General features: G+C 44.7%; 1 protein-coding gene across 2 annotated transcripts in view; it reads left to right on the forward strand.

Annotated features, from left to right (window-relative positions):
- Positions 1-23835, forward strand: part of GRM7 (glutamate metabotropic receptor 7) — a gene marked incomplete at its 3' end in the record, with an annotated part of 243052 nt that overhangs the window by 129700 nt on the left and 89517 nt on the right. For both annotated transcript variants that reach the window (XM_082060405.1, XM_082060404.1), the window contains exons 3-5: positions 4823-4964; positions 5788-5942; positions 23202-23342. In XM_082060405.1, the coding sequence (XP_081916531.1) occupies positions 4823-4964; positions 5788-5942; positions 23202-23342 (438 nt within the window). The remainder of the gene's footprint in view (positions 1-4822; positions 4965-5787; positions 5943-23201; positions 23343-23835) is intronic.

Here is a 23835-nt window from a genome sequence, read left to right on the forward strand (position 1 = left end):
CCTCTCTAGTGTCGATAGCGAGATAATAAAATGCAAAAGCAAAGAAGTAAAATAGGCATTGAAAAAGCACTTTGAGCCTTGGCAGCAGGTTTTTATTCTTTTTTATACTTACAAAATGTCTTTTATATTATCAGAGCTCAAAACCTGCTTCCTTGAATGTCTCTAGAAAAGTTTTCATGGCAAAATGGTTTTTTTGATGATACTCGTGAAGCAGAATTTCACATACGTATTCTGTTGGAAAAGGGAAAAAGGAGCAAGGCGACATCCCGAGCAGGAGGGGAAGAATGGGTTTGGTCCCTTGTTCCTGGCAGAAACTGGACAAACTGAACCCAAACCTCACATTTCGGTGACTGTTTGAATCACTGGGTGGGAGCGAGAAACCAGCGTCTCCTTTGTAGCTCCTCATTTGTCTCCTCCTTCGGGTTCACATTATGTGGAGATTGTCATTTTAGGTAAAATTAATTTGTATGACTTTTTGTTTTAATGAGAAAAACTGAAGATTTAGCAATTAAAAAAGGAAAAAAAAAAAGAATTTGATCTATTCAGTTTGGCAGCTAAACCAAAAAATCAGGCACTTGTACGTCCTTAATTGCCAGCATCCTGAGCAATGACTTAAGATGAATTTCCCTTGTCTCCAGCATCACTCAATTAAAAGTTCTCCAGAAGGAGGTGAGAAAGTAGGAGCTATTATAAGGAACAAGTGAAACTTCGGAAGGTTCTCTTTGTGCAAGGATTAACTAGAAATGGCATTTCTTGAGACAGAAACTGCCACAATGAGTCTTGCCAGTGACCTAGCAAAATTCTGGGGGCTCTTCTGCTGGAAATAAAATTGTGGTGAGAAACTGTTTTTTTCCCCAGGTGGGGGAAAGGACCCAACTTCGCTTGGCATTTTGTTTGTTTGCCAAAAACACCCTCTGGAGGTGCTGTAGATTTGGGTTGAAATGTGAGCGTTTCTGTGTTTGCTCAGAGCGCTGCTCGTATTGTCATGCGGGAACAATCCCAAAAAATCGTGTCCCTTTGCCGAAGTGGCACCAACCACTGGGAAAAGGAGAAGCTGCAAAACCAACTAATGGTCAAGTTATTGTCTGAGGAAATGGTTTGCCGTGTTGTCTTTTCCTTTTCACAGAGCGTTTCCACACTTACTCACTGGACAAAGGCGCATCTGGAAGGGCTGAGCCTACCAAGGCTGCTCCTGGGGCTCCCGCCCTGGATTTGCTGTTGTCACCAAACAGTTTGCTGGCAGCAGGAGGGATGGAGAAGGTGCCAATGTTAAACCCGGTACATAGCCCGGGAGAGAAAGGATGTTGGTACAGACCTGACTACCTCGTCATTGTTGTGACCACCTCTCAATACTGATTCCTGCGAATTTCTTTAACTCCAGCATTGACTGAAATGTTTGTAGCGTTGCTAGAAGGATGTTTGTTATATATTACAGCTCTCATCTCTTTTATGCATCTCCAACATCCATTCTCTTCACAACAGTCTTTGCGTTTGCTTGCAGAGTGTCTCACCTGCTCTCTTCTCCCACAGACAGAAAGAACTGTGGCAAACAAGGGGAGCCGTGTCTCCAGCCGGTGTAACGGGGGTAGCGCCGCGGGGCCCGGTGCGGGGCAGCCTGCAGGGGGCGCTGTGCGGGGCTGGTTGTCCCTGTCCCAGCGTCCGGCTCCCAGACTCTGAGCTGGCACAGCGCCTTGTGCCATTTAGAGCATTTGCGGCTTCTCCAGTCCATCAAGGGTAATATATTACTGCAGAAATCCTGTGACAAAAACCCCTTAATTTGCAACTTTCACAGTTTTACCGCTTAATTCCCTCGGAGGTTTTTACCTTGGGAGTAGTGTGAATTAGCTTGACAGCTTAAATAACTGTGCCAGTGTCTCCTGTTGTAAGAAGAATGCGAGATGAGAATATGAAAGTTAAACTTATTCTGTATGTGCCGTTTGGACAACATACACCCAATTCCTTGGGCATCTATTACTGCTGAGGAATGAAAAACGATGTGTGCGTCTGCCTGCCGGGGGGTTTCCATGGGGACTGGAACACTTTGATTCGAGCTCCTACACTCGGACGTGCTGATGTGAGTGTGCGGGCAGGGCTGGATGGATCACCCGCAGCTTGTGCTCCGTGTCAAATGCTGCCCCGTGTGGACTTGAGCAAAACAAAGCAGATCAGAAAATAATACACATTGACCCATTTTGGTGACTGGGAGCACATATTAGTCAATTTGTAATAGTGTCACTTTCCTGGAAGCGACACTAGTGGTTTAAAATCAGAATATCCATCAATGTGTCTGAATTGTATTATCCAGGTCTTGCTGCTCTTGCATCTCACTTCTCTGCCTCTTTTCTTTGCCCTTGATGTGCCTCGTGTGGCTCCAGCCGCTCCTGTTCCCAGTGTTGCTTCTGAGAGTGCTTTCTCACACCAGTCTGTTCTGCTGCTGATCTATTGAAATATTGTAGCTACCATACCATAAATGAAATAATTTGGGTTTAATCATTGATATTTGCCGTTTATCCGCATTTCCTGCTTACCGTTTAGCTGTAACTCCTCTGTGCCAGCTCTGGCACGAGGGGTAACAGAGCACGAGCTGTCCCGGCTGTGCCAGCAGCTCTGGGGCTGAACACGCAGCGTCTGCCCCTGCGCTGTTACCATGATTGCGTGTTATTAAAAGAAAAGCAGCTCTGGTACTTCCCGCAGCAGCCGACACCAGGGAAACCAGGAGCTGACCTCGCGAAGGGAGCAGAAAGCTCCAGATCACAAAAATGACCTGAAATCTGCCCTCCCAAATTCCAAACCGTTTCCTTCCTCCACCCCAAGTCCTCTTTTTTTTTTTAAATAAAAAACCCATGGAAATTACATACTTTGAAGCTGTACATGGCATTAGAGTCTTTTTTCCCGGCTATTGAGAGCCTGGCCGCAGCTGCTGCTCTGCCCAAAGCTGCTCCGCTCAGCTCTAATCATTATGGACTATAATAAGATTTTTGGCTTCTCCATCCAGGCAATAGAGATCGCATGACCCGCACAATAGGTGTAATTATTGCCGGGGTGGCTTGCTGAGCCAGAGCCTTCCCAACAATTTCAGTCGCTTTTTTTTTTCCAAGCACTTAAATCATGTAGGTTACAATTACTTAGTATTAAATGCTGATATTTTAAATACTAGTTTTGCAAGAGTGGATCATCTGATCCAGGTTGTGGGTGGGTTTCCTTTCTTTTTCCCCTGGCTGCAGGGACTGTTGGATGTAGAGATGTCACTGTCACGGGTGCCGGGTCTGGGATCTGTTTGCTTTGCTCTCTGGTGCCTGGGAACAGCACCTGTCCCAGTTCTCCTGTCCTGATTTAAAAGCTTCTTTAAGTTAATTATAACAGAAATCTTTTAAAGAAAAAAGGTTGCAATACTTCGAGGTTGTAATAATTGTAAACCAAAATGAAACATTCTGTGTGAGTCAGAGAAAAACTTGGGGGTTATTATTGTTTTATTCTTTCTCAACCTTTCCTTTTCTCCGTTTTATTCCTTCCCACCACCACCAATCTGTATTTTCCACAGCGTTTTTGGGCCGGCTCGTACCCCCAGACCCGGCCTGACTCCAGGCAGCCCCTGCGTCTCAGCTTCTTTACGTCTAAAATACAGGAAGATGATCCTGACCTACTTTGCACAGCGCTCAGAGACCTGCAGAAGAGCCAGATTTTGTGGTTTTCAAACCATAAACCACGCGTCTGGGTTTTACGATGTTCAGTGGTTTTTCTGCAGGTGTTTGCAGGCCAGGCCTTGCTGTGGTGTAGCGCACACCTTCGCTGTTACAGCATTTAACGGCCCTTTGATATCCGTATTTTAAAGCATATCTGTGAATATCTCCTTTGTCCTGCTGTCTTTTAATTAACTCGTCCCCACTGCTGTTTCTTATTATGTGTCTCTGATACTTCGTTAATTAACACACTGTGCCGTATACTGAGGAAGTTGGTATCTAAGATGCCATAAAAGATGAAAGTGTCTGTCACTGAGAAACAAAATAATGAAGGCAAAAGTTGTGTTTTCATCTGCCAACAATGACAGGCAGAATGTCACTGGAGATCTGTTGTTTTTTCCTAAAGCAACCTATATAACTGTAATACGTGAACTGCTAAAAGCTAGTATTTCATTGGTATAGGTGTATTTTGCACTATTACTGTGCTGATAGCATTTGTTTTCAGTGTTACCTGTGTATTTATGAGAAGGCCAGTTCCCAGACATGTACTTTATCTTCAATTGCTTGGGCTGCTCCATCCCATTTGGTGACGGGCATTTGAATGAGCCGGGGTTGTCTCAAATAATCTTTGCTTTGCCAGGATCTCAACTCCTCTGCTGTTCCTATTCCCGATAAGTTATTTCAGTGCAAGCATTTTCCCTCAATATCCTTCAACTTGCAAAAGTAAAAAGAATCTCAGCTCTTCACTGGGGTAAAGTTTGTCTAATACATTGTCAATATCACTTCGCTTTCAGCCTGTTCTTTTGGTTTGTTTTTAAATCAGTTTCAATGTGTCCAGATTATTTGTCGGATTATTTTTTTAGTCCCTCTACAGACTGGTTTATTTGGTTATTTTGCTATGTTGATGGTTTTGCACATCTGTTTGATCCAGGATCCTACCCAGCCATGCAGGTTGCGTGTATCCCAATGAGTGATCTGTGCGAAAAACTAATGGTGTAAATCCCTTGGGAAGCTCGAGATGAGCACTGAGCGCTCTGTGCGAACCGCGATCCTATCGGGAGCTTCCCTTCCAGTGCTTCCCGCTGCATTTCTCATGCTCCCCTCTGACATGGCCCTTTTCTTCTTTCTTCTTTCTCAACCAGGTGGGCTCTGCATTGCTCAGTCCCTGAAAATCCCCCAGGATCACAAGGACAAGACCATCGACTTCGATAAAATTATCAAGCAGCTCCTAGAAACCCCCAATGCAAGGGCCATCGTTATTTTTGCCAATGATGAGGACATAAAGTAAGGACGACCGAGAGAAATAATTAATTTGTACTTGATAGCCGTGTAGAAAAGAGAAAGCAAATAGGAATATGATTAGAGAAGTGGAAACGTGTATTGGTAAGAGTGATGTGGGGTGTGGAGGGTGGCGCTGGGGCCAGAGATGCTGCTCATGGTACCCAGACCGAGCATTTCGGAAGCTTTTCCTGGCAGAGGTTGCTCATGCATTGGGTGTCAGACCTGACCTGAGCTCTCAAGGAGGCATTGAGACGATGCCCCTCTCTCCAAGCTCGTACTACTATGTATTGTTCATTAATCCAGTCTGGTTTATGGCAAGTGATCGTTACTAGTGATAAAAATGGCTTGGATGCTCAAGGTTCAACCACTTAAGGTGCTCAAGGTTTAACCACATACCCCTTGCTCCTTATATAATATAAAGACTATTTTAAAAGTGTGACTCTCATTTCTCACTTGCCTGTGTCCCATCTTCTCTCTCCAGAACTTTAAATTAGTTTAAAATGGTGATGGCATTATCAGTTGTCAAGAGGCTCAATTCTACAAAACGAGACACAAAGAAGTGAGGGTAAAGTTTCAGTAAAGTCAATGGCAAAACTTTAAGTTCTAGTGGGATCAGGATTTCAGGCTTAGGCTCTAGGGTGGGCTAAAGAGAAACGCAACCTGTGCTGTGGGGATTGTGGAACGGCGTGTTGTGAAATTCCTGAGCTCTGTTGCTCACAGGAATATTCTCTTTCTGCTCATTCTGCGCTTGCACCACGCCGTTTTTCCCAAGCAAATATATGTTTAAACGCAATGGATTTGTGACCAAGGTCTCTCTTTTCCGCAGGCAAATCCTGGCGGCCGCCAAGCGGGCGGATCAGGTGGGGCATTTCCTCTGGGTGGGCTCGGACACGTGGGGCTCCAAGGTGAGCCCCTTGCTGCAGCAGGAGGACGTCGCCGAGGGAGCCATCACCATCCTGCCCAAGAGAGCCACCATCGAGGGTAAGGGCGGCCCCAAAGGCCTCCCGCGGTTTTGCCTCGTGTTTTCTGAATCAATATGTGCAGACATGGTATGATGTGGGGTATAAAGTACGTCTGGTAAGTCTTCATCTCCTGAAATTCTCCTAAATGTCTGTGTTCCTCATGGGAAAACTATCCATCATTCCCACAGCTGAGAAGCTACCAGCAGTTATTCATTAAAGGCACAATTTCAGAACTAATTTGAAACTGCGGTGATATGACAGGGCCTTTATCACTTAAAAGAAAGTAAACCACAATAATCTTAATGTATCATGTATATCCATAGGAAGAAAAAACATTTTGCCATTTGTGTACCATCTCTGAAGCGGTGGATGAGTTTGCTGCTGAAGGAGTATAAATTCACTTTTAAATCAGGTGTTTCCATTTAAACTTAGCTTAACTTTTATTTTGTTCAGATCTAGCACTCTATTGCTAGATGTTGCTTGTCTGCTTCAGAAAGATGTGTACTTGTACGCATGCATGTGGATATAAAAATTAGGGGGAAACTTTTTTTACATAATCCCTTCGCTTCTCAATGTTTCTTCAAGTTCTGAAGGGTTTCTGGTCTGATCTTTCCTTAGTTTGTTATCCCTTTTGCTTAACTATTCAAAAGGCTTCCTCTGGGCAAACCCAACTCGCTGATTAGAGTCCGTGTTCTCTATAATATGAAAGAAAAGACCTTTGCGAGGGAGACGCTGAGCAGAGCCCAGCGGGTGCTGGGCTGGCACGTGGCACCGTGTCGGGCAGGCTCTCCAAAGAGCCCTTGGACACATTAAAATGGGTTCTGGTGTCTTCACTCCCTGGAAAATCAAATATTTGCATTCCTTTTTACTGTGTCCCCACTGCCGCTTCATTAGTTATTCTTCTCAGGTACATAATACGCTTTATCCTTTTACATTTTTTAAACCCTGGAGGCACTTTCACATGTTATTTTCTCCATAAATAGGTTAAGTTGACAGACAATGAAGTGTTTTGTTTCTGAAACCCAGAATATTTTAATAATCTTTTCATACTGTCTGTATTCTTCGTCCCTGAGAGTTTCCGACACACAAACAAAAAGTCTGTCAACACTACACAGAAATGAAAACTTCCCAAGTTGTTTTGAAACATTTTCATTCTATATTACACATTAAATACATTGGACATAAAGGGAAACATGAGGTTTGCTTTTGGACACAGGAAGCGATGATAGAGTGGAAGGTTTGGGTATGGAAAGTCGGTTAAATCACAGTTACAAATATCAGCGTATGTAGTGTGGCTGCAAAAAAATGTGTCCATTGAGCCTGTGAATATCTTCTTATTTGGTGAATGTATTGCCTAGAAGTCGGCCAGTGGCAGCTGGCACTTGTCGTCAGGTAGTTGGCGTGATTACTTGTGATGGTTAAAGTCCATTTTGCCTGTACAGATACTTGTGTTCATTCTTCAGGAGCAGCTGCCATAGAGCAGATACGTATTTTGAGGTCCGTGAGCTGTGTTTTGCCAATAGCGACCGTCTCCTGGTGGCTCCGTGGCCACTCGGGAGGTCCAGGCTGATTCTGTTCCATCGCTAAGAGAAGCACCCAGTGCAATCTGTTACTTACGGAAATGCGCGATCCTTCAGAATTAGCGTTTCTTGCTTAGCGAGGCTGTTATGTGTGCAGCTCGGCTGCCCCGCTTGCATTCAGCCTGCCGCTTTGTTTTGCTCTCTGTTGTTGCAGTAATTTCATTTGGCTATGAATCCAAGAGAACTGGGAAGAGGCGCTTTAATGTTATTCTTTTATCATCCAGCAAAGAACATCTGCTTCCTAAAATTTAGTGATGCGTTGCTTTTGATGAGCACATAAAATAAATGAGATAAGAAGCCTCGATTTTTCCCTAGAAATTGATGGAAACAAACTAAATTAGGGGAATGGAACTCAATTTGCCCTGAAGGGCAGTGTCTGGAGCAGGATCCAGCCCCAAAGGCTGCAGGGCATGGCAGCACTTATACACCAGCTTAATGCTCACTGTGTTTGCTCAGAACTTCTTCATTACTCATGAATGAGGTTACTCCTCAGAAACATATTATTATTATTATTATTTCCTTTTATCGCTGTGTTAAATAATATTTGCAATACGCTAAAGCTTCCTGACGAAGGTCACTGGGAAGAGGAAGCTAGGAAGTGTTAAATTGCATTGAAAATTAATGCACCTGCATGTTTAAGTGCGTACGGTGCACTTTGGATTGTCAGGTTTTTTTATGTCTGTAAAGTTATTAGGGGTAAAAGTCATAAACTAAAACAGTCGCTCTATAGAAAAAGGCATTTTTCAGATAACTCTTCTCCCCCAGCCATGATCCCTCATTTCCCAATCCATATGTGAGACCCTGCTGTGTTGGTCTGTTTCCACATAAACACCAGGTGATGTTCCAATTTTCGGTGACGATGGGACCGTCCCAGCAGCCTCCGACTCCAGTTTCTCGTAGAATGAGGCCCCAGATACACGGCGATCTGTCTTGATACCTGATGTCGCTTTTGGGACAAGACTTTGTTTGCCATAGTCTCATGGAGTAATTAGGAAATCATGACATGAACTGGATTCATTAATCTTAAGTCAGTCTTAATATAGCCTGATTGTGTTTGTTGTCGTTATGCTGAAAGGATAAAGTTGCATTTTATTTGCATAAAGGCAGCAGCGAGTGAGGCAGAGGGAGCGCACGGTGAAAGAGCCATTGCCGCCTGGAAAGCTGTGTTAGGAACAGTCTTCAGCTCAAACTGAACCAGGAATCAGCTGAGTCGAAAGGCTTAGCGTGGCTTTCAGGGGAAAAAGCAGAATGTATGCTCGTGCAGAAGCGTTTGCAGGCACATGCCTTGTTTCAAATAGTCTTTTTCTCAGAGTGTATCTTCATAACATTTTCGTGAAGACTTGCGGTGTAACCAGAGCATGAGTGTTAGTCCTGGAAGATAAGAAAAAATAGGCAGTTTAAGCAACAGACAAAAGGTGTATTTTCTAATTAAAATTTGAATGGGATATACCATTATTACTATTACATTCATTTTACAGTAACATAGAAGCGATGAACATCTGTGGCTCCGCTTGCATTTGACATCTGTCAAAACAGCAACACAACAGAAAACAAAACACAGAAAGTCTTTGTTCGAAGTGCGTTTGGTGGATTTTCCTACTGCTGCTTTGTCCCCCAGAACCCCCGTTCTTCTTCATTCACCCGAACAGAAAGATGAACCAAACAGGGGGAGGTTCCCGTGTCAGTTCGGTGTTGAAGAGCAGGAGTGAAAGGGTGAAATGCGGCAAGGAGGAGCAAGAGAGAGCGACGGGAGGATTTGGGGTGAGCAAAAGGAGCCAGGGATGGAGAAATGATGCGATCGGGACTGTGGAAAAGTGGGAGAAGTTGAGGCAAGTATAACAAGTTCCCAAAATTTCAAGTGCCAGAGGGAAAACAGAAGCACAGTGGAAAATGTGGTTGAGACTTGGAGAAACAAGTGTGGCAGCTGAGCTGAGGCAGGTGCCCTCGGGCTGGCAGATCACCGGGCGCCGGCTTTTCCTGGAGCGGTGACAGTCAGAGAATGTCGTTCATTTGTCACAATTTTTCATTCGAAGTCCCAGAAGCTTTGTAGACCATCCAAACCAGCAAGAATGTGGGAATTCTCCCTGTGTTCTCATGGTCTGGACGATGGTTCCAGCTTTGGGCTCCCCAGATGGTGGCTGAGCTGAACTGCAGCCCCGTTTCGGTGCAGGTGGAAATGAACTTCTGCGACACTAATCTCTTTAAGCACAAACTGACCTTTCAGTATTGCACTGCCACCTTACCTCTTCGTGTTTCAGTAGATTTAATAAACTTCAGCGCATCTCCTTCTCTTGTTATCGCTACTGTACCCAAATCTAATGATCGGTGTTAACTGCTCTTTATGGCAGCACATGGATGTGTGGAAGAGTTACCGGGACGACCCTCTGATGAAAGATGATGATACTACCGCCCCAGACGTCAATTGAAGTTCTCCCCAGCAGGCAGATTCAAAGTCAGGACTTGGTAAATTCTTTCCTGGAGAAAGAGCCATTCCTTCTGCCGGTGAGAAGGAGATAATCTGCAGTGGGAGAGATGGAGAGCGGCACTTGCCAGATTCAACATGGGAAGCTGTTCGATGGTGCGTGTCCAGAAGATGCTCAGGTCCAAGGGACGGAGTCAAGCAGATGATCTTGGGCTTCAGAATAAGTGTTTTCCCACCCTTTTTTTTTCTTTCCCATTCTTCTTATTTTGAAAGTCTGGCAAAACGCTTTGCAAATGATGAAAAAAATATCCTTTATGGTCTGAGTTCAGAATTTGATGCAACTGATTAATGGGATTGAGGTAGATTTAGGATGAGTGGTTCAGCGCCGCAAGCTGGGGATGTGGCCGAGGTTTGCAGCCTGTGGAGCTCTCGGCCGGGAGGTTGAAGGATGGATCAGATGCATGCACAGCTATTTAAAAAAACAAGTGCTGTGAACCAGTGCAACTGTCCTTGAATTCTTTGGTTGTTTGTCTTCTAAATAGATGGTGAATCATGTTTTTGATGTTTTGGGTTTATTTCCAACAGGAGCTAATTTGCTTCTTTTGGGGTGGGGGGGAAGTATTAAACCCTGAGAAAAACAAAAAATGGAAGAGTAGTGAGTTAAGAAAAAATGAGAATGGAATTATATCTCGCTATTTAATGGCTCTCAAATATTGTTTTTGTTATTTCGTCCCGTACATTTTGTCAAAAAGACGCTTTCAGATGGCGCTTCATGCTGCTTACAGAAAGCTGCTGGCCGACCCGGCGCGGGTGAAGGAAGAATTCCCCTTTTTGTTCTTCTGTACCGCTCACGCAGTGTTCACCGCCGTTCTACCCACAAACTTGTTAGGAATGTATCTTTCTTAATGCTGACAAAGCCGTTAATTGAATGTAAATTAATACCCTGGCTACCTGGGAACCCAAGACACACTCGCAGGCGTGAGAAGTTGATTGCGTATTGATTCCAGCCTGTTGAAAATCACTCTGGGGGTTAAGATCAGCTTGGACTCCTCCTGCCTTAGTGCTGAACCTCATCGTCTCCTGCCTTAGTGCTGAACCTCACTGCCTCCTGCCTGTGCGCATGCAGGGACAGACAGACAGACAGACACGCGCCAGCGAGCTTTACCTGGGCTGCTTGGTGCAGACATCACCCCTTGCACGTCTCCTGTGCTCTTTCCCAGGTGCCAGTTTGAAGGTTTATGGTGAAAAGCAATGAAACGTTGGCTCAGGTCCCGCTGACGGTGATGCCCGGTCTCCTGGGGCCGATGGATATGGGGCAAACAGGGTCCGTTCCCCGACCAAAGGCAGAAATTGTTCAGTTCTTGTGGTGCCGTGAGAGCGATGCAGAGCTTGACATGGATGGGTTGAAGTGAGGGCTTCGGGGAAGAGGTTTGGTGAGTTCAAAGAGCCGGTAGCTTAAGGACAGCATTATTTTTTAACATGCAGATATAGAGAAGTTAAGAAACACAATTTTTGTGAAGTTTCAAATGGATGTTATTTTTGTAGTTTCCTTTTAAATGAAGGCATTGAAGCTTTTGTTTGTTTGGGGTTTTTTGTTGTGGTTGGTTTGTTTCTCCCTTTTGTTTAATATTCCCTGTAAGCGCCAGTGAGAAACACGTTCCCAGCTGTGCTCCCGGTGCTGCCGCAGACTCAATGGGGAAATGCCCCATGGGGCTCCAGACCTGAGCTCCCGCAGCCAACACCTCCCAAACCCCACATGCTTTTGCTACTCCAAATGTAAACCTGTGCACTATTTCAGTGGAGGATTTTGCTCAAGTTACAGGTCTGGCTGCTTGGTGGTGGTGAGTTCTTGGAGTTCCTTTGGGGTTCTTGGGCAGTTTGAAGGGGTGATCATCTGAGAGTACTAAAGAGCGTTACCCGGCTCTGCTCGGTGCCAGACACAGCTCACAACCACAACAGCGTTAGCGAGACGTTTTAGTTCACATGAGGTTTGAACTGGTACCTTTTCAAATGGCATCACTGCTTCGGAGTGAAGAAATGAGGTGGGAAGCTCTAATTGGACCATAAAGAACCGACGTAAAATACAGATGTCGGGAGCTCTCTCTTCAGCCCCTGAAATGAAATAAACTGCTCACCCAACCTGCACCAGAGCCGCTGCCTCAAAGTCGAGGAGTTTGTCTGCTCAGCACCAGCTGTTGCTCATCCTGCGGGTGTGTGTGTCTCTCTCTGTATTTCTCTATTTTGTGTATTGCTCCCAGGGCTTCTGCTGCCATTTTCTCTTTGATGTTCATATTTAACTGTTATTTCAGGACACTGGAGATTGTGTGGGTGGTTGTTTTGAGAGAGAGAGATGTGTACACACACACACACAGAATGGTTGGTGCTGGAAGAAGAGATGCTTCACGGAATAATATTCAGCTATTGATCACTGTTCAGCCATGTCACCAGCAGTCTTTGTTTTTGCCCCAAATTGCATCTTCTGAAGAACAATTTTCCTCTCAACGATGTAACGCCGAAGCTGCCTGTTGGACACGTTTGTGCAGAGTATTCCAGGCAGAAAGGGCAGGGTTATATTTTTAGCCAGCCAGCTCCTGAGCCGCCTGCGACTGCTGGGAACCTTCTCTGCGGGATTTTCTGTGCGGAGGCGTTAACGAGCGCCCGTGATTAACGAGGCTGCCCGGGGGAGCGGCTCTGCCTCCCCAGCCCACGGGAAGATGCTGTTTGCAGCATCGCCATGAGGCAGCGGAGCCGAGGGGGCTGGAAACCAAACCCTCTCTTGCAGGGGGTCAGCAGCGCGGGAACGGGAATTACTGTTTCTGATACAACTCCCCCACATTAGGAAATCCTGGTGTTTTCTGGTGCTCTTGGTCTTTGCCTCTCTGCAGGGTTTCAAGCCTCATTTGTTCCTAAGAACTGATGTTCTGTTTGTTAGTAAAAGTGGCAGGGTGTTCTGGGGAGGGCTGAGGCACAGGGACCCCCTTGGACCCCGCGTGGGTGAGCCCCACTGGGCACAGCTGGCTGGGAAAACGGGGAAAAAAGAGCGTTTTGGTTTGGCATTCTGTTCAGGTGTAGGAACAGAGATGAGAAAAGCTGTTCCCACCTTCTGGCCCTGGATGGGAGCAGGACCGGCACCAGCACCTCGCCGAGCACAGCGCTGGGCTGGGTTTGCGGCCGGGCTCAGCCCCAGCGACAGGAGCTGGGGGGTTACGGGTTACGGTCCTGAGCAACGGGCTCGAGCAGCTTCATTGCTGAAAGAAAGGAGCGGGAGGGGGTGCTGAGGGGTTCCATGGTCCCTCTGCAGCATCGTCCCCTCCATCTGCCAGCACAACAGAGCCGGGGATGGGGAGGGAATTGCTCCCCTCTCCTCTTTGCATGTGAGCTGCATCTCTCCTGATATCTCTTACGCTATGATTTAAGAGGTTATGGCATTTTCCTGATTCGCAGGAAGTACATTGGCGGAGTTTTTGTTTTGCCATTTGTACTTCATGTATTTTTTTGTGTACAAAACCAAAGAAATTGCAGGAGCTTTCTGAAATAAACCGTTCCTGTTTTAGGTAAAAATAGCCATGAATGGTCCCAAATATCTAGTTTTAGAAATGCTGTTCTGCAGGAGGGCTGACAACCACAGATTGTTCCTAATGGAACAGATAATTCTTCATCACTTGCCGCGCTGCTTTGGCAAAGCAGAAGGAGTAGAATATAGCGTGTAGCATTTCCAGTCCTGGCCCGGTGGACTGCCCAGGGGTGGAGCAAACAGGCAATGGAGAACAACACTTATCTGAGCACATTTGTTCACGTTTGAGACAGATTTAGGGTCAAGAGTCACAGAATGTCCTGAGCTGGAAGGACCCACAAGGACCATCAAGTCCAACTCTTGTCCCTGCACAGGACACAGAGCTCTGAGCAAGGACCTTGGGATTAGGTCCTTGATACTGGCTGACCATTTATTTTCCTTTACAATTATTACAGGGCTTTAATTTGGGAAGCTGCAGACACTGAAATTCGGGGCAGTGAAATGCAGAATACAAATACAATCTGACTGTGCCGTGAGGTGATGGAAGAAATAGAAGGCTCAGTCATCAGTCTTTTCTATAATGGTTATTTTTTGCAACAAGTCTCACATGTAATTCATTCACATGCATTAAATCCTCTACCAAGATAGCTCTGAGTGTAATATATTTACAGTAATGCATTATTTCTACTCTGCTGTCTTTAAATTCATACATCTCAACAATTCTTTGTCTTCTCAGCTATTCCATTGCTCTTTACAAATGCTAAGAAGAGTTAACTTGTTTGCTCTTCCTCTTTGGGGTCAATTTTTCTCTATTTTGAAAGATGTTGAAAGAAAACCTCATAAATTCTCATGAGAAGTTTTTTTCTTTTAGTATTTGTGACTCTAGTTAGAACCTAAAGAGATTTGCTCTCCGGGTGCCTTAAAATCAGTCTCTGAATCCTCTGTGACTTATTCCTTCTCTTTATTAACAAGCCAGAAAAGAAAGACTTCCCAGTGTCCCAGGCTGAGCTCTGCAGGGTGAGCCGGGCCCAGACACAGGGAGAAATGTGCTCGTTTTAGGAAATGGACAGAGATTTGGAAAGGTTTTGTTGTTTGCTTGGTTGCTGCTGTTTGGTTTGGTTTTGTTTTGTTTCCTTTTAGTTTGCGCTGTTAATGCTTGAATGATTATAGGCCTTTGAAAGTAATAGTTTAGGAAATAATACACATAATAATACACATAATTTCCTTAAAGATGATACAATGAATGCTTAAGTGCCCACTTCACTCATGCTGGGTCTGCAGATCTGCTTCTGGAATGTATTTTTGTTTTGTTGACTCTAATGACTAAAGGAAATGGAAAATGATTTAGAAAAAGAATCCTCAGCGTAATCATATACGCCGGCTCTTTAGTAAAATGAAGCAGGAGTCAATAGATCAATGAACTTGATCTCCTGGTAAGGACAGATAATACAACCCTTTTATCTCATAGTTATATATATATATATAATTGTAGGATGGGGAAGAGCAACATCTTTGTAAGCCAAGACATCCCCCTGTGCAGTTTAAAGTAAAATGTCTTGAAAGTGGAGCTCAGTCTTTGTCTCAGTCGTTGTCCGTCTGGAAGGCAGAGCTGCCAGCCGTGTGTCCCCCAGTGCTGCAGCACCACCTGAGTTCTTCAAGAATCAAAACCTCAACCTCTTTTTTTTTCCATTTCCAATGCACATGCCCAGGAAAACAGCCCAAGAGCTCCGGTCTCACCTGGCACCGACAGCCAAAGCCTCTTACATCTGGGGTCTTTCCTCCCTCTTAACCAAGTTAGGACACAATTAATAATGTGATTAATCTTGCAAGACATTTAATCAAGAAGGGCCAGGGAAACTGATGTTTTCCACTAATCCAAAATATAGAAATACTGGGGGGAAAAAAAAAAAAAAAAAAAAAAAGAAGAAAACCAAGCTCCTAAATCCCCCCCCTCTAATCCTGCTCGCTCAGCTCGGCTGGGGGCTCAGCTCGTTGTACAATATAATACATGGTCCTGATGTATCTCACCTTCCAAAAAGTAATTGTGTTGGAACTTGGGAGGATGAAGCAGGTGAGTGGCATCCAAGTGATTAGCACAGCTGAAACAAGAACAGCGTGATTACTGGTGAATAACGGTTGGTCTAAGGAGAGGGGTGTTCTGCTGTTGCACCCACAGCCACCTGTGGACGTGGGTTTCAGGGTGTTCTCCAGGATGGGGCAGCGCTGGCTTTGCAGAGCAGCCGGGGTTCCTGCGTTTCTCCCAGGACGGTATGTACACGAGCACCTGCAGTGCAGCGAGCTCCCACAGACCTTTCTGAACTGAAACTAAACTTGTATTGCTTTCTCTTAAGTTCTTTCCTGGGTTACTCCATTAACCTATTCAGAGCAGCTTTTGGTTACTCCTGTAATGAGGAAATACTTTTAATCTGTATTTGCAAGATTAGTCGGTGTTTCTCAGTTTAATTATCATTTTATACAGCATAAATTTCCTGAGCAAAATCTCCTAGGACCTGGTGGAAGGAGTTGCTGTGACTCTGGGCATCCCGTCCGTTCTCTGTGTGCCGGGGCTGCCGCGGCGGTTTTGCTGCCAAAGAGATTTGTGTGGAGAGAGCCCGTGTGTCTCTGGCCTCGTCTCTCGGGTTTTGTTGGTGTTTAGGTTTTGGTTTTGCAGCATGTTTGGGTATTTTTGCACCATGGGGTTATGTGATCCAGAGCAATTCAAAGCCCCAACTCTATCTTAGAGTGATTTCTAGTAACATGATGTCACTTCTAATATTTATGTTTCTCATGCTCTGCTAAAGTTTGCTTTAAGCAGTTCACTTACGCAGGGCCAAGGCCAAAGTTTAATACCATACTGCAGCAGCAGCGGAATTAAATTGGGGTGCTTTATTTAAAAAAAAATAAATCTAAATGACACCTGAACTCTTTCTTTAATGTCTTCTTGGAATTTAAATTACGTTTTTAGCTTTGGTAATTATTTAAAATGCTGATGTGTCAATCCCCAAAGAGAGAATACTTGTCTCGAGTATTGCCACTTGAAATTTTGGGAAGCCACACAGATGTTCATCTCCTCATTATGGAAATAATGTATTTGGTTAATGTGTTGGTATGAAGAGAGGGGAATACAAATTATCTTGCAACTTGAGAGCCATTTAAAAGTTTCCTTGTCTTTAGGCTGCTTTAGTCATCCCTGCTACGGCGTCTCTGAGGAGAGATGAGAGATGTCCCCCAAATCTGCCCGGTTGGAGGTGCGGGTTCCCGGCTCCAGCTGCTGCCCAGTTCCCAGCAGCTCCCAGTGCTGCGATTGCAGCTCCTGGGGTGCACATCGGAACCACAGAGAGATGAGCAGAGGATCCGAGCCACGGGCTGGCCAAGGGCATGTGGCTGGTGGTCCCTAAGGGCGGGCAGGGTCCCCAGGGGCTGCTGAGCCGGGAATGGGCTGGCCCTGCAACATGGAGGAAAAAAATGCTGCGAGGTTGAGGAATGGGTGCATAAGGGATTTGCTGTTCCTGACATATTTAAATCAACTTGGAAAGCTTTTTTGCTTTCCCTAAAATCTGCAGGATGTTCCAAAGACAAGTACTGGGGGTGACGTGGGTGTTCCTGTGTGGGACCACCAGCCTCAGGGTCAACCTGAGTGATGGAACCGCATCCCCCAGTCCCCAGAATCAGCCCGAGTGATCAAACCAGATCCCCCAGCCACCAGAATGATCCCTGTTATCTTTGTCTGTTGACACGCGGGTCGGAGCCCTTGCTCTGGACGGTACCGTGGGGTTTGACGCCATGACCGCGCACAGCCGGCCGGGAGCTGCAACTCGGTGCCGGCAGCCTTGGCTGTGGGGATGGACAGACGGCAACCGCTTCGCCCTGGGCCCATCCTGGCACGCTCTGCTGGACGAGATTATTAAAACCACCTTATAATCAAGAAGTCCAAAATCAAGGAAGTAATTTTTTAATTTTTTTTAAATACTTAAAGAAAAAAAGGAAGGGAAGAATGCAATGGAGTTTTCAGGCAATATTTTCTTAGGGGTGTTATCTCATGGGGAATTTGAAGATAGGATTGGTAGCATATATAACAGCAGTTTAAAGCAAGAGGTGGCTCTGCTGTGCCCAGCTGCACGTGGTTGGCCCTGTTGTGCCCGTTTGTGTGTCGGCTGCACCTGCCGGAGCTCGGGCTGGGGTGTGTGTGTCCCGTGGAAATGATGCTCTGCAGAAAAGGGGCATCACATCATATTAACCAGCATTGGGAACACGCGGTGTTGCTTTCAGCTAGCCAGTGTTACCATGCCAACAGCAAAAAAACATGTGGCAGCTCTGGAGGTCTGACTTGGGGGACTCTGTGTGGATACATACAGGTCTGTGAGCAGGCATATGGATTTTAGGGTGCCTAAAATCCATATGCTGTGATTATTCCTGTTGACATGGTAACACTTCAGTGAGGTGCAGGCAAATATTTACAGAGGAGAAAAGGAAATTAACCATGTGTATTGAAGGAACTGAAGGTAGGATAAGGAAATAGTGTTTGAAAGCCGGTGAATTGTGCAGCCTGGGGCTGCCCGTGTGCGGGGCAGGAGCAGCCGGACGGGCTTGTGTGTCGTCTCCTTCTCCCGCTGCCCGAGAGGATGGGCTTGGATTTCCTCTCATGGATTGTGTGCTGGGAAGGTCTAACAATGTGACCAAGCATTGATTTGGTTATTTGCAGGTTTATTTTAGGTCTGTGTGCCAGGACGGCACGGCCGGGGGGTGCATTGACCATCCTGGGGCTATTTGTAAGTTTACAACTTAGAATTTGGGTTGTGCATGACAGGATGATGGAAAGTTACCTTTTGTGTAGCATCACTGTATTCAGCATGTTAGTTATGTGTGCTGATTGGTTTTCTTTTCTTTATTACTAATTTTAAGCTGTTGAACATCTTTAGGGCTTACTCCAGTCGCTGTGTTACAATAGAGAGGAATTTCTGTATTTTTATCCTTATTTTAAATTATGCAAGCAGATGACTTGAGTTTAAATGCTTTTTAGTACACACGATGTGCCTTTGTCTGCTGCTGCTACCAAAGGGAAGGACCCCACTCTTGTGTTCTGCATTTAGACCTTCCGCACCCCTCTGATTTTCCCATCCGGGTACTATAATGAAACAGGACATCTGTGGAGCAGCTTCTCCCATTTGGTCAAAAAGAGTGGGAAGGAGGAACTCGGAAAACTGATGGGAAGACAACATTGATGCATATGAAAGGATTTAGTTAAATAGTTAATTGCGAATGAAAGAGTGAAATAACAGCTCAGAACTTGGGGTAACTGCAGTGAATAGGAAGGAGGGGTGTGCAGCCTGAGTTGCCGCCACTTTGCTGCATGTCCTGTGGTGACACCGTTCGACTCGGCTCGAGTTTCACTGCGGCCAGAGCAGAACACAAACTGATCTTTTCCGTAAAGCAGAAAGCAACAGATAATTACAAGACGACTGGGTACGTGTGTGAGAAAGCAAGCAAGCTATGAACTGAATTCCTTTGTGACGAGTATTAAAAAAAAATAGGCTTTTTGCTTATCTTCGGGTACGAGGAAAGAAGAGTAATTCATGGATAAGGTCATGGTAAGACAAATAGCCCCCTTCTAGTAAGTGGGCGGTGGGAAAGGATGAATCCCGGGGGGAGTTACCCTGCTTGGGGCTGTGTTTTGAGCCTGGTGTGATAACCTGCGCGGCGGACGCAGCTGCTCGCTCGCGGGACTGGGCTCCTGTGAGCAGCGACTCTCCATAGGCTGGGACTCTGCTATTGCGATTCATCAAACATGATTCATTCCAGCAGCAGGAGCCGTTTGAATACGAAGTGTTGAGCTGGAAGGGGAGCACCGTTTGCATTAAGCAGCCCTGGTGACTTATACCGCTGTCAACTTCCCGAGTCCCTCTGGCTGAAAATGCAAAAGCCTCGTGCGTTATGAAGCTGGGGGAAGAGGAGCAGGAGTCTCCTTCATCCCCTGCCCCGGGACATCCCTCCCGCTGCTCCGAGACCTGGGCTTGGGCTGGTTGTTGTTGGTAAAGCAAACGGGGGTGGCTCTGCCGCACCAGGGAATCCCCCCAGCCGGGGCCTCCGCCCGCCCTGGCAATAAAACACACGAGAAATAAATTCCGAGTTTTCTACTAACTGTTTGTATTGATATAAATGGGAGCTCTGTGAAAGGCAGAAGTGCCTGAGGGCAATAAAATGTAGAATAATGAATAATAATATACTTGTATATTAACCTTTCTACTGCGGCGCTGTCTAGACAGCACCCAGGTCATGATCTTATTGCTGTGGCAGCCGTATAATTTTATAAAAGTGATAACGATGATACTTGGCCCATAGGTATCTATTTCCATAATAGAAGCTTTATAGCTTAAAACCCCAGATTTGCCCTAAATATGGCAAGCGGCGTTTCTTTTGTATGTGCTTTATATAATGTAAAAAGTCAAATGTGATATCAACTAAAATACCCTTTTTTCACTGTTCTAATTAGCAACTATTAAAAAAAAAAAACAACAACTGCAAAGCATTTTTATGACATGAAGTTAATAAAATCACTTAATATTCTGGCCTTTTTATTGAGTAAGAAGGTCAAGAAAATACCTGTAGACCATATTAACAGCTCCATAATACTACATAGCGTGTGGTTTGGGCAACATAATAAAATCTGAAAAAAGACTAGCTGTCTTAGAATTGATCTTATCATTGCACACCTAATGCTTTTATCCCTGATTTAATGTCAGGAAATTAAACTATTATGGCTTGAATGCCAGGGAAATTGGAAGATTATTTGAGTAGCTGCTTTCAACTCACTTGACACCAGTAATTGTAGTAAGTGGCGGGTAAATAAAAGTTGTATAACTAGTAATCATTAGTGTGGATGTACTTTGGATAAGACAGAGAATAAAAATATCATAAACTGATAAAATCACTACTCGTTTGCAATTGGGTCAATATGCTGTATTTGCTCCCAAGCCACATGGGCTGAGAATTCAAACACTTTAGGCACATGAGAAATGCAGTAGGTCGACAGCTTTGTGTTTCAGTTAGGGTTCATTATTTTCCTTATTAAAGAACCCCAGAGCCCTCGAAGTCTCTGCTGACGCGAGAAATAGATGCTTTTGTGTGGGTTTTTTTAAACTTTTTTTTCATTGCTACATAGTTAATTTATATATTAATCCTGGGGGTGCAAAATAAATGAACCCATTAGTTAGTATCATCTCTCTATGTGTAAGAATAACTATTTAATCGAATCACAGTGATTTAAAGTAATAAGACACTTTAATTTGTAAAATCTCATAAAATAACTATATCTCTTAGAGGTATTTGCTGGAAAAAAAAGTAATTTTCTTAAGTATGATATATGGAGAATGTTGGGAAATCATTAAATCTTGTCACACAAGTGTGGCACTTGGCCCTGTACGGGAGTAAGAAGTGGTTATTCCTAATTTTACATTGAAGCACCCAGTGTTTTTGGTTGGGTCATCTAATTCCCCGAGGCCCTGAACCCTAAACTCTTAGGTTTAGCGCGATGCTCTAAGTTGTCTTAATGTTCCACCCAGTGAGGAATGAATAGAAATCTGGGCTGCTACGTAACCCCATCCCCGTCAGTCAGTCACTTGCCTGCTTGTCTTGGTCAATAGAAACTAATGATAAAAAATGTACGCTCTTTAATAGAGATCTATATTCCTTCTTGAGAATGCAGAGGAATCATTAAAAAATCAATGAGAATGTTATTATTTGTTATGAAATCTGTAAAGGTTTAGAGTAATTCTTATGGAATTCTATTACGTTTTTATCAAGACGTATTGATTTGATCTTATTAAGTCATAGAGCGCTTTTCCCAGAGGTCAGCTACTTTGGTACACTGGTAGGGTTTACTCTTTCTGAGCCATATATATACTGTAGATCTTACGACTGGATATCCCCTTTGAAATGCTCTTTTAATTACGAGCAAAACTACCACACTTAGGTTTACAGGAAAACAGGCTTAGCTTGCATGTCCCTAAAATCTAAGAGTAGCTTCTAAATTGCCTTCTGACCCATCCACATGAATATTTTCCTCAGGGAATTTCATCCCAGAAATGTACAAACTGTGCTGTCTTGTCTGAAGAAACATTCATAAGTCACTAATTCATCATTAATTAAGTAGAAGAGCTGTGACAGGAGAGTTTTACTCAATGATTTCCCGGTGAGAGGAGGGACCGGTGGCTCTGCCATCACAGGTGGCTTCTTTTCCTGCAGCTTTGTGCACTTTTATTCTGGAAAACATTAAAAACCACGGTAAGGGCCAGACAAGCCAGACTGAGTTAAATGGCCACTGTGACCAGCCAGCCCACAATTAATTAGGTGTGGTTTGTTGCTCGGGGTTCGTCACCATTCTGGAGCATCCTGATGTGTTTGTTGCAGGAGACACCTACACGGATTTTTCTAGTGAGGCTGCAGGTAAAATTTTAATGTGCTTTCAGGCTGTTTCTGGAAGACCCCAATACTTATTCTTCTGGTTTGATGTTTGGAGATGATGTACTTTATGTCTTGGGTGTAGTGGACTTGAATGCATATTATAGGTGGGTCAATAGTTGACAAAGCTAATGCAAGCGGACAGATTGACCCCACTCCTAAGCTGCTTTCTTATTTGAAAACATCTGTTTACATGCTGTCTATTTTTATCCGGTAGAGGATGGATTGCTACGCTAATTTAACGATGCCATATGTTTTTCCTCTGACTCAGTTTCGTTGTGTGAAGTGCCAGATTGAGCCAATTTACCCACCTATTTCAGTGAGAGAAATTGTTGGATGTGGTGCAAGGAACATTTTTTTCTGTCTTTCAGTGGAATAGGTATTTACTGTCATTTCTAACAGCAAAATCAAAAGGAACCGCATGATTGTGCAGTATACAGAGATGATTTTGTGCCTATGAGAACTTGCTGCTTCTGGGTTTCCACTCCCCTGCAATACCCATATGGGCTGGAAGGGGCGCAATAGACAGCTGGGATTTGCATCTTCGAGGGATTTGCGCTTTTAGGATGGCAGATAACTCCTCCATGTGCAAACAGCCTTTTCAGGTCCTCTTCATGATTGAACTGCTTCATCCAGGTTTCTGATAACATATTTGTCCTTGTGCAAAAAATTTGTTTGCCAAGTAAAACTAAAAGTATACTGGGACAGCAGTAGAATAAAAATGTAGTAACAAACTGAACCTCCCAGGTCTAAGGAAGGAAACCTCCCCCCTCCCAGCTTCAGGATATCTGATCACCGTGATTCACAGGTACCTCGGAGAAGTTGTGTTCTCTGAGTTTGTCTGTACGTGGGTGGAAGGAAATTAATGCTAAGAAAATATGAGGTGTACTGATAATGGCCAGATTAGATGAAACTGCTTTTTCTGGAGGTCCGGAGAGGTTAATTAGGAAATTAGCAGTATTGAGCTCAGCCTAATATCAGCTGCACCGTGTAATTTCTTTTCACTCCTTATTGGTGTATATCTAATCCATGCTTATTGCTTATAACACTTTTTAATATGATTCTCTGTTGTACATGTATCTTACCTGGCTTTGTACCTCGCAGTTAGCAGCAGAGTAACTTACTTGCAAGATGAGGGTGATTAAATAAAGTACGCAATGAACTTCTGTGTTTCCCCGCTCATCTCCTGATGCTGGAGGCGCAAACATGTGCTGGATGTTAAGAAAGAGATAAAGAGTTTTTGTTCTTCAAGCTGCAGTCTGAGCCGGACTTCACCTTTCTCCCCATCTCTGTCTCCTTCCCCAGGGTTCGATGCCTATTTCACCTCCCGCACCCTGGAGAACAACAGACGGAACGTGTGGTTTGCAGAGTACTGGGAGGAGAACTTCAACTGCAAGTTGACCATCAGCGGGTCCAAGAAGGAGGACACGGACCGCAAATGCACAGGTAACCCCCGCGGCGGCCCCTCCCCGCGCAGCTGCTGGCAGGAGCCGGGCCGGAGAGAGACTGGAAAAATAAATTGAATTTTTGTAGCTTGTAGAGAAAATGGAACAGCAGCATCAGCCTCGCAGGGCAGGAGAAGTAGATAGAAGAATGCATTTTTTTATTCTTTCTATTTCTTCCTTTTTCTGGTTGTCCATTCTGCAAGAAAATTAGTATTTTCCATGGGACCCAGAAGTCCATTTATTTGAGTGCAGGGGGACTTGAGGTTGTTTTGTTAGTTTGTTTTAGACGGAAAATATTTCCACAACTTGCGCTTTGTCACACGTCTGCACATGAGGAACTGGGCACCTCCCGCGCCAAAGCACCGTCTGCTCACAGTCCCGGACTCACCGTGTGCGCTTGAATTGAACGGTTGAAGGAAATGCAGCTGTAGGAAAGTATTTAGCACAGAGTGAAATGTTCTCATTTCAGGCAGCATAAAATTATTGATCAGGCT

The sequence above is a fragment of the Streptopelia decaocto genome (assembly GCF_964273445.1).
Source record: "Streptopelia decaocto genome assembly, chromosome: 8".
Classification (NCBI taxonomy): domain Eukaryota; kingdom Metazoa; phylum Chordata; class Aves; order Columbiformes; family Columbidae; genus Streptopelia; species Streptopelia decaocto.